This window comes from Gastrolobium bilobum, unplaced genomic scaffold (assembly GCF_033153095.1).
Source record: "Gastrolobium bilobum isolate Gb01-03AN ecotype WA unplaced genomic scaffold, APGP_CSIRO_Gbil_v1 utg40036, whole genome shotgun sequence".
Classification (NCBI taxonomy): Eukaryota; Viridiplantae; Streptophyta; class Magnoliopsida; order Fabales; family Fabaceae; genus Gastrolobium; species Gastrolobium bilobum.
The window spans coordinates 61,151-79,319 of NW_026899778.1; the positions used below are offsets into that span (position 1 = coordinate 61,151).

At 34.7% G+C, this 18,169-nt stretch overlaps 1 protein-coding gene across 1 annotated transcript; it reads left to right on the forward strand.

Moving 5' to 3' along the window:
• Window positions 1-6,013: 6,013 nt before the first annotated feature.
• Window positions 6,014-17,859, forward strand: LOC133293402 (probable serine/threonine-protein kinase At1g54610). The gene is made up of 8 exons (XM_061491971.1): window positions 6,014-7,265; window positions 8,241-8,525; window positions 9,097-9,414; window positions 9,750-9,977; window positions 10,452-10,552; window positions 15,981-16,095; window positions 16,686-17,150; window positions 17,303-17,859. Exons 1-8 carry the CDS (start codon window positions 6,849-6,851, stop codon window positions 17,504-17,506), a joined length of 2,133 nt encoding a protein of 710 aa, XP_061347955.1. The 5' UTR covers window positions 6,014-6,848; the 3' UTR covers window positions 17,507-17,859.
• Window positions 17,860-18,169: the final 310 nt, after the last annotated feature.

Below are 18,169 nucleotides of genomic sequence, written 5' to 3' on the forward strand. Positions count from 1 at the left end.
GTAATAAGTTCCAGTTTTCTTTTCTTTTTCTGTTTGTATTCTTTTTTTTGATACATTTAAAACTTTTTTTAAAAAAGAATTTCGAGGACATTGGCACCGAACCTCATCCTTAAATATGCGTACATAAATAAAATTGATTGGCACTCGTTGTATACTATCATAACTTAGGGGAAATATTACTCTCCTTTTACATAAGATTATTTCTCTCCTACTCTCTCTCACTTCGATTTCCGCACCTCACATTTTTTTTTTCTTGTAATGGTAGGACCCACCCATTTTATCTCTACAACATAAGATACCTATTTTATGTTGAAGGAGAATAATAAAACCCTGTAAGTTATGTATCAACGTGATTTGTAGCACTATATATTACTTCTTGGTTACAGATAGATGGTTGGACTTGGTTCGAATATAAAACCTCGTAGGATAAGCCATCAAATAAAATTTAATTATTTTTCTTGTGATGCAGCTTTACATTAACAAACAATTTAATATGAAAGTTTTTAAAAACTGCAAATTTGAATATAACTTAATTTTAAATTAATATATGAAAATTAAAATTTCCATAAAAAATAAGAATGAGCATACGTGATATATTTTATATTAATCCATTTGAATAATATTATTCTTATCCTTTACCTATAACAAAACAAAAGTACTATGCATGTAAAAAATTTAAATAAAAACAAATTTCTACGGCAGTGTAAAAGTTTTTCAGAAAGCATGTGCAATATATTCTTCTTCTTCTTTAAAAATAGAAAACAAAATAAATGGTTAAAAATGGGAAACAAGTTATATAGGTTGGGCGTGATACCCCAAATTTGAAAACGACATTTCAAGAGAATAGTTAAGCCAAATCGACCAAAGAATAATTTGTGTTTTTTTATTTATCTTATCAATAAAAAGGAAAATCAAAGAATGTGATTGCTGGAGCGATTTACACGTACGATGATAGGGAAATCGAACGGATAGACGTGTTACAAGGAATGTGGGGCCACTAATAGTAGCAAGTTAAATGACATATTTTTTAATATACTTTTTATTATTGGAAAATTGTGTGTCATTTAAAAGAATGTAAAATTGTGTTATTTTAAAAGATAGAAATAGATAAATAAAAGAGAAGAGAGAGTTGACAAAAAAATAAAAGTGTGAGTCCCACCTTCTTGTGAGAGTGAAAGGATATAAATTGTATCATTTAAAATGATAAACACTTTTCTCTTTTATTATTAAATAAATTTTTACAAAATTGTATCAAATGAAAAATAAATCTATATTATTTAATGAAAATGAAAAATAAATCTATATTATTTAATGAAATTCAATAAAAATTATTTACTAAGTGTTATTATTAGGTTTTACGGTGCGAGTGATTGTACTGTAACTGCGTGAATGACCCAAACGACTCTATCTTCGTTTTCTTATGTTGAAAAGTTTTCTGCACAAATTGCACGCTCTTGTTTAAGCATGTGACTCCACGCGTAGCTAATAATGTCGTTTGCTATTTTTTTTTTTTTTTGATAACATTAAGGGGCGAAGCCCCAAACAAAAACAAACTAACAACCAGAAACAAAAAATAACTATCCAGGGTCTATACCCCTACAAGAGGAGATTTCCTGAAGATCGTGATCAAATAACTGAGCAAGGTGAAACGGCATAACTCTATGACTCCAGAATCCAGTATCTTTGTGAAGAGCAGACTTGGCTAACCAATCAGCACAGGAATTAGCTTCTCTTGGAATATGAGAAAGCGTTACCTCCCAATCCTGACCGATGAGTGCTTGTATCTTAGCCACTATACGAGGCTGACAAGCTGCATTGCAATCAGCAAGCAAAGAGAATACTTCAGAAGCATCTCCTTCTAGTTCCACCTTCTTAAATCCCAGTTGCCAAACCAATTCTAGACCTTTTAGAGTTCCCCAAAGCTCCGCCATTAAAGGAGTGCAAGCACCAATATGATACTCAAAGCCTCCCAACCAAGAGCCATCATCAGATCTGATAATCCCACCACAAGCAGCCACCTCAGTATTCCTTTCAACTGCCCCATCAATATTAATCTTCACCCAATTTAACCTTGGAGGTTTCCATAAACTCATACGAGTTGGATGAGGGCTAGTAGTAGCCATAGCCTTCCTACCCATGCAGTTACGAACTTCCTCTATATACATAGCAATTATGTGCGTTCCATGGGTTGGATGCTTGAAGTTAGTATCATGGACACTTTTGTTCCTCCATCCCCAAATGAACCAACAAGAGATAAAAAAGACATCACGCCAATCATCTGAATTACTTTGATTCCAAGCTTTTGAGATATTATTTTCAACCCAATCTCTAAGATCCAAGCTGTAGAATAAGCTCTGCCGATTAGCTGAAACCAGAGAATTCCAAACACTTCTAGCATGCTTACAATCTCTTAGAACATGGAGGTTTGTTTCCAACTCACCAGGACATATTTTACAATGACCAGATTCCCCACTCCATCTAGATGTGCGGTCTTTAGTAAGAAGGCGGCCATGCATTATGATCCACATACAAGATTTAACACGTTGAGGCCCATGCCATTTCCATATGGTAGTCCAAGAATTTTTCAACGGCATGAGAGGGAAACCAAGCATGTTATAATACGCGGTTCGTTTGCTATTTTTATATAGTTTAATAAAGTGTTTGGCAAAATTTCATCTTTTTTCGCTTTTCATTTATAATTCACGTGTTTCTTTAAAGAAAATTTTAATTACGAAGGGTTTGTATTTGTAGTAACTAACTTATGTTACGGCACGATACGATACGTCGATACGTTAATTTTAAAAATATCATATTTTGACACGTTGGGAGGCGTTTTGATATTAAATAATATTTTTAATATATATAATATAACTTATATTTAATACATATAACAATCCATAATAAGTCATATAATTAATCAAATATTCAAATTTCATAACATAAATATAAATAAAAATAATTTTTCGTACCTTGTTAATTTTTCATATCAAATTTCATAATAGAAAAAATTAATTTATTATTTTTATGTTTTTTTTTTGGAAAAAATTATTTTTATGTTTAGTCAATAAAATAAAATTAAAACTAAAAAAAAATATGTCAAACCATTGACCACGTGTCAAATAAAATTGACTGCGTGTACAAAAAATATGTCAAAAAATTGACCATATTTTTCAAAATATTAACGGCGTATCGAACACGTGTCGTGTCCGACGCACATTTTTTCTAAAAAGTGCGTGTCTATGTATCATAGATATCAACTGCATATGATAAAATTTCTCTGTTTTGGGAAACATGATATTATTATTTTTTTATTTACCATAAACTTAAAATTCATTTTAGTATAAGCTCATAAAGGTGATTTAGTAGCCGCATTTATTTTATCGCATTTAAGACTAATCCCTTTTGTGGTATGATATCATTGACTCCAAATTGATTCACATAAAAATTGAACAGCAACTTTTCAGTCACAACAATTCGCTACTTAAGCATAATCCGCTTATCAACTATGCTATTATTTGAGGGTTTTTTTGTTTTGTTTTAATTTCTGCATGTGTTTATCATACAGAGGTTATTGTTGTTCTTCTTGTTGGCCACAATTTTTTTATTTTTTTTTGTAACTTTCTTATAAATTTATTTATATTTTTTTAATTTAATACCCTTTAAACAGATCTAATGATTTTAATTTTAAATTTCTTATATCTAATTGTTGGTGTCGTACATCTATTTTTTTTTCCCTTTTCGTACTACTCTAATCTTACGAAATAATAAAACCTTCATATATATGGAAATACAGTACTATGTATTCGTCTTTATAATAAAAAATATTAATAGTCAATAGAATAAGAGCGAAAATTATAAATCATGTGTTAGTTTTAGATGAAAATTAAATCTATTTTCTAATTTATTTATTTTTACCAAAATTGTAAGTGCCACTAAGATTTTGCTTTAAACGATATAAATATTATTATTAAGTTTTAAAGACATACGAGAATAGATATCCATTGATTTGGAAATTTTCCAGTATTACCAAAAAAATCCAACATTTATGTCATTTATTGGACAAATAACGTAAATAAACTATTCAAAATATAAGAATATAAATAGACATGATTACCAAAAATAAAAATAAAATTTCATCAACTTCTGAAATTCATGGAACATTTATTTAAATTTGTGTCAAACAATCAGAAATTTATCCATTTCTACAAAGGTTCGCTTTTTCTACTGTTAATGTAGATAATTTATCTACATTGAGCCTAAAATGACTTCGTTTTGAGACAGAAATCAAGGTATTTTTATAATTATAATTTATTTCAGGGTTATATTAGTCTTTTTCATTATAATTTTTTAATTTTTCAACCCAAAACGACATCATTTTGGAAGCGAATGTAAATAATTTATCTACGTTCAATGTAGAAACATTAAAGCCTTCTACAAATTATTATTATTATTCATATATAAATTTGAAGACATTTAAAATACTTTTATTTAATTATTAAGAAATTATTATTCATATTTCTTAATGTCTTTAACTATTATTATTATTAGGCTATGATATGTAAACATTTCTGAGCTTATTTGATATCTGTGCTAAAGCTAAAAAAAAAACTTTAAAAATAAAGTTATAAGTTGTTTGATAATTTTATAAATTTTTTAACTTAAAAGTAGTTCATTTCAAAAAAAATACATATTTCAAAAAAAAAGTTGAGACAATTTAAAAAAGTTTCTTCAATGAAATTTTGTCTTTTGATTTTTTTTCTTTATTATGAAAAAAGCTCTTGTTATAATAAGAATTTTTGTAAAGATCTATTTTGCTTAATTTCTACTTATAAGGAAAGAGAAGAAAATCCACCACTCAATTACTCAATTGATATTAGAGCCTCTTTGTTTTCCGTTTCATATTAAGGGATAGAGGAGCATTCTACAAGTAAAACACTTTATAGAGAGCCTCTAGTAGATCTTTTCATCACAAAAAAGAAAGTATGTTCAATACAGTTGACTCGAACAATAACAGCTCAACCACAAAACTAATTAAAATGTTATTTCGTTTTCGCCTTTCTCTTTTTGACAAGCTCAACTGAAATTCATGTTACTCTTTTCGAGCAAAAATAAGATGATGCTATTAATGAGTGTAATATTACTATAACACATTCTCCAAACTTGAGAGTTTACCAAAATAAAAATAAAAATAAAATATAATGATTAACTATAATTAACAATCGAGACAAAATCACAAGTCTTAGCTATTCAAAACAATCTTACAATGCTTACATTCTCTTTTTCCTTACCAAAAAATTTCAAAATGCATAAATGATTTAAAATCTCAGCTTAGTTTGACTATATATGACCATGTTTAGATTATGAGTTTAATATTTCTCGGGTAAGCGGAAAAAATTTATTTTCAAGAACCTAAAACAGTATTATTTTGAGGTTTAAAAATATAATTTTTATAATTTTAATTTATTTTAAAATTATATTAATATTTATTATTAATTTTTTTCTCTCAATCCTAAAATAACATTATTTTAGGCTATATTGGAGTTATTTTTATCTCCAATGACTTGAGAAACATTAAACACTTATATTATAGGAATAATTTATATTTGGAATAGGTTATTCTACCTATCATTTTTTTGCCTACCTTTGCTTACCACCCTCCAACACCGTTGGATCAAATTATGGTCTAACAGTGTTGAAGAATGGTAAGCAAAGATAGGCAGAAAAAATGATAAGTAGAATAACATATCCCTTTATATTTATAATTTTTTGTTTACAAACTACATTATATAATCTGAAAGGTACATTTTCAAGTGAGTATACTCTTTAAAATATATAATATAATTTATAAAAATTTATAAATAAAAAATTTGTAAGTATAATCATCTTCTATATTACGATATTAAAAACATGGCTATAAAAGTAATTTTCTTTTATTATTATTTGTTTAGTGAGCGCGTGGCTGTATATTATGAAGAAGAAGAAGAATGTTCATGCGTTTGGGTTTTGTGAAGAGTTTCTCTCTCTTCACATAAAGCTGCAGTGCAGGGGGACACTCCCTCTTTGCAACATAAATATGCGCCGCGACAACATTAAATGTTTTTTTTACTTATAATTGAATTATCTATTAAATGTTTTTCTTTTACCATGTTAGTTCCCTTTCTTCATCTTCCAAAACACACTCTCCACGGTTCTCTTCTCTCAAACCTATGTGCCCTAGATCCATGGCTTCCTTATCCAACCTTAACATCACTTTCTGAGTTCAAATGCTACCCTTTTTCACTCTTTCCCTTTGGGTGCTGCTGGGAACAGGAGCTCTATGTTGAAGGTGCCATGCCTTGGAAATTCCCTTTCACAAGGTTATGAGGATCTGGCTATAGTTGTAAATTTGCAGGCTTTGATATCTCCTGGATTGGAAATTAGCAGGTTTTCACTGGGAAAATTGTTTTACTGTGGAAAGAACTCTCATTTTCAAGATATCAACGTTTTTGCTTCAAGTGGGTAGAGTAAAGTTATGATTTTTGAGGTTTGATTTGTTGAATTTGAGGGTTTTACTGCTAGTTGGATTGTACATGTTCTTGGGTTTTTATGGATGGATTGTGTCTTTTTGTTTGCTGATTTGTGACCAAATTTGGGTTGGGATGAGTAGTGGGTTTCTATTGTGAATAAATTATGTACTTTTTTTTTTTTTTGGTGTGTAATATTTGAGAAGAGTTCTGGCTGAGTCTGGTGGTTATGGTTATGGGAACTGAAGAAGAGGATAATAGGATAAGATAGAATAGAATATTGGAAATGCAATTGAAAGGGTAAACATTGAGATTGGAGCTTGGTTTTGTGGGAGGGGGAAGTTGATGTGCATAATGGGTTGCATGTGTTGCAAGCCCTCTGCCATTGAGGATAGTAAGGAGAGTCCAAGGGAGCGTTTATCAAGCAAGTCTGCTTTGGACTCTCGTGTGTCTAGGGGAACTTCATCAAGGAGGGAGGAATCATATAGGGTAAAGGATAGATATGATAACAATGATGGGAGAACTGCTTTGATTGATAAGCAAGGGAATGGCTCTGTTAGAGTGCAAGGTGATAATTTTGAAAGGAAGAGGGAGAAAATGGAATATGCTGTTGCTCTACATCCAGGGATTGGTAGTGTTCCCAAAGCCGTGGAAGGGGAGCAGGTTGCAGCTGGATGGCCCTCATGGCTGGCAGCAGTGGCTGGAGAGGCTATCAAGGGATGGCTGCCGCGGCGTGCAGATTCTTTTGAGAAGTTGGATAAAGTATGCTTCTTTCCTTGATCTGGCTGCATAATTACATTGTGACAATGCTTTGGTTTGATGCAGATAATCTTGTTTTTCTTTCTTTGCTTTCTTATTATTTTTGCAACTGCCAGTAGAGTATTGATTTAAATGTTAAATAAGTTTCGAATTCATTTTCTTTAAGTAAGTAATTCGTGTTATTTTTTTTCCTGATCTTTTTGCTGTTTTACTTTTAATTATCTATATTTCCAAAATCTACTCTATGCCAATGGTGGCAATGTGGAAAACGAGAAACCAACTTCCCCATTACCTTCCTGATTATGAGTATAAAAGTTTCCATGATGCTGGGCTGAATTTTCTAACCTAATTATGCGCTCTTCCTTCAAATAGTTGGCCTAAATTGCTTAATTTGTATCAAAACTTTTTTGAATTTCTCAGCTGATAATAACTCTTGGTAGAGAAACTATCTCTGGTGGATTTAGAACTTTGTTTTTTCCATTGTATCAATGTACTTAGTCCTTGGTAGAGAAACTATCTCTGGTGGATTTAGAACTTTGTTTTTTCCATTGTATCAATGTACTTGGTCCTTGTTATTTGCTGATAATCCTAAGCAATACATTATACAAGCTATTGTTTTCAAAGTGATTTTTCATCTTTAAGATCTCTTTATATGACATTTAGTACAAAGTTCTGAAATTTAATTTATGATTGAATGTGAATGTTATTGATGGCATGCTTCATTTATTACTACTTCACATTGGAAAGACCTAGGCTAAGCTACTGTGACTTTTGTTTGTATTTCGTTCATTCTTGAATTCATGCTCTGATGTGTTTGAGATAAAATTAAGTTAGAATTTGGGACTTCTGTACTTCAGCTTTTAGATATTTCTACAGTTATCTTTTTTCTCCTTGATTTCAGTTTACTTCAATGTGAATATTTCCTTCTGAATGCATTTTTCCATTGAATGATAATTTTTTCCTCTCTTTGATGTGCAGATTGGCCAGGGAACTTATAGTAATGTTTATAGAGCTCGTGATCTTGAACAAAAAAAGATTGTTGCTTTGAAAAAAGTGAGGTTTGATAATCTTGAGCCTGAGAGTGTTCGCTTCATGGCAAGGGAAATTCACATTCTGCGTAGGCTTGATCATCCAAATGTCATAAAACTGGAAGGCCTGGTTACATCAAGGATGTCTTGCAGCTTATACCTTGTTTTTGAGTACATGGAGCATGACTTGGCTGGGCTTGCTTCACATCCTGGACTGAAGTTTACAGAAGCACAGGTAATTTCAGAAGCTTCTTTATTTTCTATTTCTCTCTGTCCATTTTACAATTTACTGCAAATGTAACTTGCGACATATTTAAGGGAGAGAATTGCTGCCACCAATTGCTTTTTAATGTGATGATGTTCAGTTTACCGGGGAAAAAAAAGTGATGATGTTCAACCAAAAGTTTGCTTCTTCTTTTTTTAATTTATTTATTTGAGCTAATAGTTGAAGATAATTATTTCTATTTACTTCTTAAATGAATTCACTGAAATTTAATTCCTTTTTTTTTTTTGTAAAACTGAAAATGAAGATATCGAAAACAAGTAGAAGAAACTAAATTAATGAATAAAATTTCCAGTGAAGACTGACATAGTTAAAGACAAAAAGCTGCAAGACACAAAAAGAAAGAAAGAAAAATAACCACAAAGTTTTAATTCTTTCTATCTTTGGGATTGAAAAGAAACTATTATAATTTAGAGGAAGAAACTTCAGGAAAGACAAAGACTAGCCTAGTTAAAGACAGAATGTTACAGGACAAATAAAAAATATTCAGATTGAGATTTAATTTCTTATTGGAATTTGGCAGGTTAAATGTTACATGCAGCAACTTTTATGCGGACTTGATCACTGCCACAGCTGTGGTGTACTGCACCGTGACATAAAGGGTTCCAATCTTTTGATTGACAACAATGGAATCTTGAAAATTGCAGACTTTGGTTTGGCAAGCTTTTTCGATCCCAAACAAATTCAGCCACTGACAAGCCGAGTTGTCACTCTTTGGTATAGGCCGCCAGAGCTCTTACTTGGAGCCACTTACTATGGCACTGCTGTAGATTTATGGAGTACAGGTTGCATACTTGCTGAACTGTATGCTGGCAAGCCTATAATGCCTGGAAGAACTGAGGTATGTGTGCTTGGATGTTTCAGTTCAAATGTGGCATTTGAGCAATTTCCTTCTTTTTTTCTGTTGAAAAACTGTGATGCGCTGTGATCTGTTCTTCACAATTGTAAGAAGAAATTTAGATTGTTCTTTTGTATTACATGTGGTGGCTTACTAAAATTCATTAAACATCAATTAGATTGTGTTAACAAGAAAATATTGGTAGTTGCTAAAAATACACGAATACATAAATATTATGCTATTTACAATGTCCTAATCATGTTCTTTTACGGTCATATTGCATAAATAGCTTGGTTGTATAAAAAATTAATTAGAAACCATAATTTTCTGTCTTGTAGGTGGAGCAGTTACATAAAATTTTTAAACTTTGTGGTTCACCTTCTGAAGACTATTGGAGAAAATCAAAGTTGCCTCATGCAACAATATTTAAGCCTCAACAGCCATATAGGCGTTGTGTTGCTGAAACATTCAAGGACTTTCCTGCACCTGCAATAGAACTGATAGAGACCCTTTTGTCCATAGATCCTGCTGATCGAGGAAGTGCAGCATCTGCTTTGAAGAGTGAGGTGTGAAATTCTTGAGTGTCATTTATATTATTCACCTTTTTTGTAATGTATTGCAACTCTACAGTAAATATGGAGAATGGATGTTGGTGTTCGGAAAAGCATTAGTTTAACTTATTTTCGAAACTTAGGTTGTGGGTTTCTCTAAAAGCTGCAACCTTAAAATGTTTTTATGTCATCTTTGTGCATATATGCTTAATTGCTTATGTTGTAAATAAGTCCATGCTCCTGCATCATTTCTTTCTCATGTGTATTACTGTAATAAGTGTACACTAGTATTATCTCCATGACTGTGACATGGTAGAAAATTAATATGTATATCAGCAAACTGATGCGTTTATCACTTATTGGTTAGTTGTTATTCAGTATCACTTGCTCAACTACAGTTTTGCACTGCATTTTTGTAGTAGAATATAGTTTTTAAATTTCAGTATGCATTGCTCATGACTTTCTCCTTTTGGTTTACTTGCAATTTAGTTCTTCTCAACAAAGCCTCTACCTTGTGATCCTTCAAGCTTGCCAAAGTATCCTCCTAGCAAAGAATTTGATGCCAAAGTACGAGATGAAGAAGCCAGAAGGTGTGTTTTGGTGTAGAATTGTAGTTGTTATATATGTTAATTGTTCAGTATTGCCAAATGTATCAATAAAAATTGCAGTTTTGAAGGGTGCCTAAATCTTTTAAATCATCTAATTAAATAATCTCTGCAATTATTGTTGTTGCATCTCTTTATCAAAGATTTTGGTTTTTTCTTTTCGAAATGCAATCGCTTCATATTTGTTGATCAACTTTGGCTTGGCAAATTGGAAGAGAGGAATCTTATAGATTTGGTTTAGAAAATACCCTCCACACACTCCCCAGTCCCCTCCCCCCCAACCCCTACGAGTTCTATTCAGTACTTTACTTACAAGCATCCATTTCGTTATTTCTCGTTTTAAAAAAAAATTATGAAAATACTGTCACTCATGGCATATACTGTGGCTTCCCTAACACACTAATAATTATCTGGAGCAGGGGATAGTACTTTTTATGTTCCATATAACTCATGGGTGTATATATAAGTTAAAATAAATGTTGTAAATATTAGGTCTTTTATTATTATTATTAGTATTTGTTGTATTGGGCCAAGCCCATTAGGTCAAGAATTAGGGTTTTTGGTCTCTATAAATAGAGACCTCTTTGTATCATATTATTTGATAATTCTAAAATATATCAGAATACCCTTTTTCAAGTTGGTATCAGAGCTCTCGATCCAGAGGGCTCTGCTTCCGCGCCTACGAAACCTTTCTATTCTTTTTCACGTCTCTCGCTGCCATCAGCCGCCACCGGAATTTTTTTTCCGGGGACCTCTTGGACCGAGAAGACCATTGCTTCACTGTTCCTCTTTCTTTTTCTTGTCTATTACACAACCAGAAACAAACGTTCACAGAATCAACGTACAGAACCACCGTACAGAACCTGTTCATCGCGATTGTAACCTTTTTCCGGTGGATTCTTCACTCCGAACAGCCACAGAAACCATCGCGCTCGCCGGACGACCTTCGCCTGAAAAACCCAGCACCATCGGAGGTCAGACGCGCCTCCACGCGCCGCCCTTGTCTCTGCGCGTGAATCCCACGCGCCGCCAGCTTCACCGGCGCGTGACAGCGCGTGACGGTGGTTCTCGGCCGCGGACCACCACGGTTCTGATCGTCTCTCCAAGCCGGTTCTGGATCTGTGCTCTCTACTTTGATCGGACATCGTTTGGTATTTTTTTCAGAATTTCTTGGCTTCTTGGAGTTTGTTCTTTCACCAATTTCTTGCCTCCGACCAGATCTGACGTTGTTTGGTATTTGTTCCGGTATTTGTTCCGGTCACTGTGTTACTGTTTCGGCCGCTGTGTTACTGTTCCGGTCAGATCTGACGTTGTTTAGTATTTGTTTGTGATTTTGTGGCTTCTTGGAGCTTTTCTTTGACCATTTGCTGTGCAGTATGGCCTCTTCTCAAAGGAGTTCTTTTTCAAAATTTTATGATGGTACCTCTTCTAGACCTAAGAGAAATGATCGATGGTGTTCTTATTGTAAAAGAACAGGTCATATCAAGGATTTATGCTTTCGCCTTTATGGAAAGCAAACTGTCTTAGAAAAGATGGCAAGGATGCGTGGTCAAGCGCATTTTACTTCTTCTGAAATAACCCCAGCACCTAATGAGACCCAATCTGCATTTCGTCCAGATGAGTTGGAACGACTCCGAACCATTCTTGATTATCTGAGTAAGCCATCTGATACTAGTGCTTTGGCTATGACTGGTATGAGCTCCAAAACTCATTCTTTCATTTCTTCATGTAATGATTTTAAACATTCTTGGGTTGTTGATTCTGGTGCTACTGATCATATGGCTTGTTGTGCTGACTCCTTTATTTCTTATCATCCTACCATTGGAACTCATACAATATCCATAGCTGATGGCTCACATACATCAGTTGCGGGTTCTGGTGACATAAACTTACAGCAGTCCTTACATCTTAAGGATGTTCTTCATGTTCCTAAACTCTCCACGAATCTTCTTTCTATTCACAAAATTACAAAAGATTTGAATTGTACTGTAACCTTCTTCCCTACCCATTGTGTTTTTAAGGATCTCGCCACAGGGAAGACGATTGGTAGTGCTAAAGAGCAAGGTGGGCTGTACTATCTGGTGTCACAATCTCCCGCAAATAAAGTAATAGATCACACATTCATGTCTCATGGTCAATCAACTGCTGATTCTTTAATTTGGCTGCATCATAAGCGTTTGGGTCATCCTCCATTTAGTTTACTCAAATCTTTATTCCCGTCATTGTTTTTGTCTAAGTCTGTTGAGTCTTTTCATTGTGATGTTTGTGAATTTGCTAAGCATCATCGTGTGTCTTTTCCTTCTAGTATTACTAAGAGTGTTGAACCTTTTGATCTTATTCATTCTGATGTTTGGGGTCCTTCTAAGGTCCCTCATTCTTCTGGAAATAAATGGTTTGTTTCTTTTATTGATGATTACACTCGTGTCACTTGGGTTTACTTAATGCGTGAAAAGTCTGAGGTACCACAACTGTTCTTTCAATTTTATAAAATGATTGAGACTCAATTTTGTAAAAATATCAAAAGACTAAGGACAGATAATGGTACTGAATATGTCAATCACTCTTTTTCCCAATTTATACAAAATCAAGGTATGATTCATGAACTTACTTGTGTAGACACCCCTCAACAAAATGGGGTTGCTGAAAGGAAAAATCGTCACCTTCTTGAAGTTGCTCGTGCCTTACTGTTTCAAACACATGTACCCAAATGCTATTGGGGAGATGCCATTCTTACTGCAGCGTTCTTGATCAATCGTCTACCCACTCGGGTTCTCGATCATGTAAGTCCTATTCAGTCCATGACTTCTTTTTTTCCTTCTGTTGCAACTTTGCAAAGTCTTCCTCCTCGAGTGTTTGGGTGTGTTGTCTTTGTTCATATTCATAAACAGCATCGCAGTAAGTTGGATCCTAGGGCTCTTAAATGTGTCTTCCTTGGTTATGCTCCTGATAAGAAGGGCTACAAGTGCTATCACCCTGGAAGTCGGAAATTTTTTGTTTCTATGGATGTTACATTTCAGGAATCTGAGTCCTTTTTCCAAGGTCCTCATCTTCAGGGGGAGAATAATTCACCAGAAGACTCATCACCTTCCTTCTTTGAATCTTCAGTGTCTACTTCTTCACCTGTGTCAGTGTCTCTTCCTCTTGTTCCTGTTCCTAATGTGTCTATGTCTGATCCTCCTGTGACTGATCCTCCTATGACTGATACATCAAATACACCAGAGATACGGAAGATTGTGACACCTGAATTGGTATATCAAAGAAGGAAACAACCCACATTGCCTCAACAGCAACCTCAATCGTCTGAACCACTGGTAAGTCCTGAATCTCATATTTCTGATCATGATGTTAATACGTCTGATGACTTACCCATTACTACTGTTTCTGATGACTTACCCATTACTACTGCTTCAGATGATTTACCCATTGCTTTAAGAAAAGGAAAAAGATCTTGTTCCAAGAAAACTTGTTCTTCCTGTCCCTCTTGTACTCAATACCCTATCTCCCATTTTGTTTCCTCTGCTAATCTTTCTGTGCAGCACAAAAGCTTTGTTTCAGCACTAGATTCTACTTCAATCCCAAAATCAGTACATGAAGCTTTGAAAGATGGGAATTGGGCTCAAGCCATGCAAGAGGAGATGAATGCGTTGGAGAAAAATAAAACATGGGAGGTTATTGATAGACCCAACGGAAAGAAAGCAGTAGGGTGCAGATGGGTTTATGCCCTGAAATATAATTCTGATGGCACTCTTGAGAGATACAAGGCTCGATTAGTCGCCAAAGGTTACACTCAAACCTATGGCATTGATTATGAAGAAACCTTTGCTCCAGTTGCAAAGATGAATACAGTGAGAATCTTGTTGTCCCTTGCTGCCCATTACAATTGGGATATAAATCAATTTGATGTGAAAAATGCTTTCCTCAATGGTGAGTTAGAAGAAGAAGTCTACATGGAAATCTAGCCTGGTTTTGATTCTGTGAAGGGGGAAAATAAAGTTTGTCGATTAAAAAAGGCCTTGTATGGATTGAAACAGTCACCTCGTGCTTGGTTTAGAAGGTTTACTAAGGTTATGATGACCTTAGGATATAGACAGAGTCAAGGAGATCACACTCTTTTCTTCAAGCACTCCCAAAATGGGAAGCTTACTGTGCTCCTTGTATATGTTGATGATATTATTATCACAGGTGATGATTTTGTGGAGAGACAGATTCTGCAGACACGACTTGCCTCTGAGTTCGAAGTCAAAGACCTTGGGAAACTAAGATATTTCCTAGGGATAGAAGTAGCTCATTCAAGCAAAGGAATTTTTATCAGTCAGAGGAAATATGTTTTGGATCTTCTCAAAGAAGCAGGGAAGCTCGGGTGTAAACCCTCTAATACTCCTATTGAGCAGAATCACAAGATAGGCTTTGAAGAGGAGAGTCCTCCAGTTGATAAAGGACAATATCAACGGCTAGTTGGAAAATTGATATATCTGGCCCATACTAGGCCAGACTTAGCTTATGCTGTTAGTGTTGTCAGTCAGTTTATGCACGATCCAAAGGAGAAACACATGCAGGCAGTAGAGAGAATTCTTCAGTATCTTAAAGCTACTCCTGGTAAAGGATTGTTATTCCGACGTGATGGTAATCTCTCTTTAGAAGTCTACACTGATGCTGATTATGCTGGATCCGTGACTGACCGTCGTTCTATCACTGGTTATTGCATGTTTCTTTGCGGTAACTTGGTGACATGGAGAAGTAAGAAACAAGATGTGGTTGCCAGATCAAGTGCAGAAGCTGAATTTCGAGCTATGGCTCAAGGCATTTGTGAGTTACTGTGGCTGAAAATTGTACTTGATGATCTCAAAATAAAATGTGAGGGACCTATGAAGCTGCTATGTGATAATAAGTCCGCTATTTGTATAGCTCATAATCCAGTTCAACATGATCGGACTAAACATATTGAGGTCGACCGCCATTTCATCAAAGAGAAACTTGATAGCGGGTTGATTACCACTCCATACATTCCCACTGGGCGTCAATTAGCTGATCTATTGACAAAGGGACTTCCTTCAGATAGATTTCAAGAACTTACTAGCAAGCTGGGAATGATAAATATCTATTCCTCAGCTTGAGGGGGAGTGTTGTAAATATTAGGTCTTTTATTATTATTATTAGTATTTGTTGTATTGGGCCAAGCCCATTAGGTCAAGAATTAGGGTTTTTGGTCTCTATAAATAGAGACCTCTTTGTATCATATTATTTGATAATTCTAAAATATATCAGAATACCCTTTTTCAAGTATAAATCAAGCTGAATTACATCTGGTTGTTAAATTGTTAGTTCTCCTGTAATGCTCTCTTGGGTTCATGTACTCCTTGTCATGGAGAGCAGGCTTGGATTTGTTTTATGTTTTTTGTTATGATATTTGCAGACAAGGAGCAGCAGGAAGCAAGGGCCAGAGACACGACCTTGAGAGAAGAGGAGCAAGAGAATCGCGAGCCATTCCTGCACCTGATGCCAATGCTGAACTGGTCTTGTCGATGCAGGTATATTCCTTGTTAATTTTAATACTAACCCGACTAGATCTCGGGGACTTGTCATTGCTGTTTCTGCATTATAGTGTTCCGTAGTGTTCCGTTTACTGAGATCAATTAGCCTTTCAAGTGCATGATATATCTTTTGTATGAACTCTTTCTCTATGCTACCAATTAAATATGTGCATGGCATCTTAGGAGAAATAATGAAGACTTGTCCCACCAGGTGGAGTGCATCTTAGGAGTTAAACTAAAAAAGTTAAAATAAAAAGGAGATTAAAGTTTTCTTTGGTATTTATAAATAAGGAAGTTTCTTTCAAGCACCTCTTATTTTACAACTTGCCAAATCTGTGCAATAATAAACACTGAACAAGGTGAAAAATTACTATACATTCTTGTTACTGAGTACTGCCATCTACTTGAAATTTGCTATGGCTTTTCTCTTTTGCTGAATATTTATATTATTTTCCTGATGATTACTGAGTTTCTTTCTGTTTCCCTTTCGTAATACTGTTTATCCTCTTTGCATAATGGGTGCTCATTCATTTTGTTGACATCTGTTTTTCTTATGTTGAAAACATAACTTTTTTTGCTTTTTACAGAAGAGACAAGGGCAAGCTAATTCTCAAAGCAGGAGTGAGAAATTTAACCCTCATCCTGAAGAAGCTGCTTCTGGATTTCCCATTGATCCCCCAAGACCATCACAAACTGTAGAAGTAAGTGCGGATCCCCAGGTACTTCAACATAAAAGAGCCTCCCATTCAGGTCCACTGACTCACCGTGCTGCATGGGCTAAAGCCGGGAAGAACCAGGACGACGCTCCAAAGATTTCAATGGGGGGTGACTTATCAACAATCTCGGGCTTAGTTGCAGCCAGGAGGAGTATGTTGTCTGACGATCGCAGAGAAAGATCTGGATCTTCACAAGCAGAGGCTCCAAAACTAATAAGCAGGTTCCCAGGATCCTTCAAGGAGGCCTCTGAATCGATGATGCAACAGGATCAGAAGCATCATGCACATGCTCCTCAGAAGGAAGAAGGGAGAGGCAGCAACAAAGACCCCAATCTTGTAAGTAGTTAAACTTCTCCCTTTCCTACCTTCTGTGTCTTGATATGCATATTTTATTGTTTTGTTTATGAAGTGGACTCTAATATGTGATTTTGGTTTAGTTCTGTCTAAATTATTTTCTCTCTCTCAGTTTCTTTTTTACAATGCTGCAGGTTGGTTATGGGTCAAAGGGTCATAAAATTCATTATTCTGGTCCATTGCTAGTTCCATCAAGCAACATGGATCAGATGTTGAAAGACCATGACCGCCAAATTCAAGAGGCAGTTAGAAGAGCACGTTTGGACAAGGCAAAAATGAGAAGACTCCAAGCTGAGGGGAACCAGATAACCAATTCATTATTTGTTTCTGGTCGTTGAGTTTTTAGAGCCTTTATGCAGCAAAGCATTATTAAGAATATTTGATTCTTTCCCTCCTTCCTCCTTTTTATTTTCTTTTATATTTTGCCTGTACAGGGAGTTAAGGTATCCCTAGCAAAAATGCACCCCTCTGGCTATGTTAGGTAACTCTTTAGCTTAGGAATCTTCCCCTCCACTTTATCACATCACATGTATTTTCTTTCCACTTACAGCTGCAATTCCTAATATATGGCCATTCTTGTAAAGCTTATCAGCCTTAAGCTGTGGAGTAATGGGGGACCATGTCTTCCTTATGTTTAACTTATGATAGAGTAATTATCACTCGGAACATGGCTATGTATGTATGTATGTAATGTGCATTCTTCTCTTTTTGTTACTTCTCCTATCTTTCCATGTTGCATCATTGCTTCATCATTGTGGTACATGGTTGCGTATAGCCATTTGTGATGTGGTATACTAGTCTCTATCTACTTCCTTATCTGAATTCCAAACTGGAATTAGCATAAAATTCCAAAGCTTTCGGGTACATGAATGAAATTGTGTATGGCAATCCTTCTCAGGGCATACTGTCAATTCTGTAAATAACAGTAAGCCTGAAATTGATTAGAAAGCTATGTGATTTGCATAGAATTATTGCAAAATAAGGAATAACAAATGGCATCA

Bases quoted from the DNA above. Each gene is read 5' to 3' on its own strand.
- LOC133293402 (XM_061491971.1), top strand. From the start codon at position 6,849: ATGTGCATAATGGGTTGCATGTGTTGCAAGCCCTCTGCCATTGAGGAT. The intron at 7,266-8,240 runs GTATGCTTCTTT...TTTGATGTGCAG, and splicing joins CTTTTGAGAAGTTGGATAAA to ATTGGCCAGGGAACTTATAG. The intron at 9,415-9,749 runs GTATGTGTGCTT...TCTGTCTTGTAG, and splicing joins TAATGCCTGGAAGAACTGAG to GTGGAGCAGTTACATAAAAT.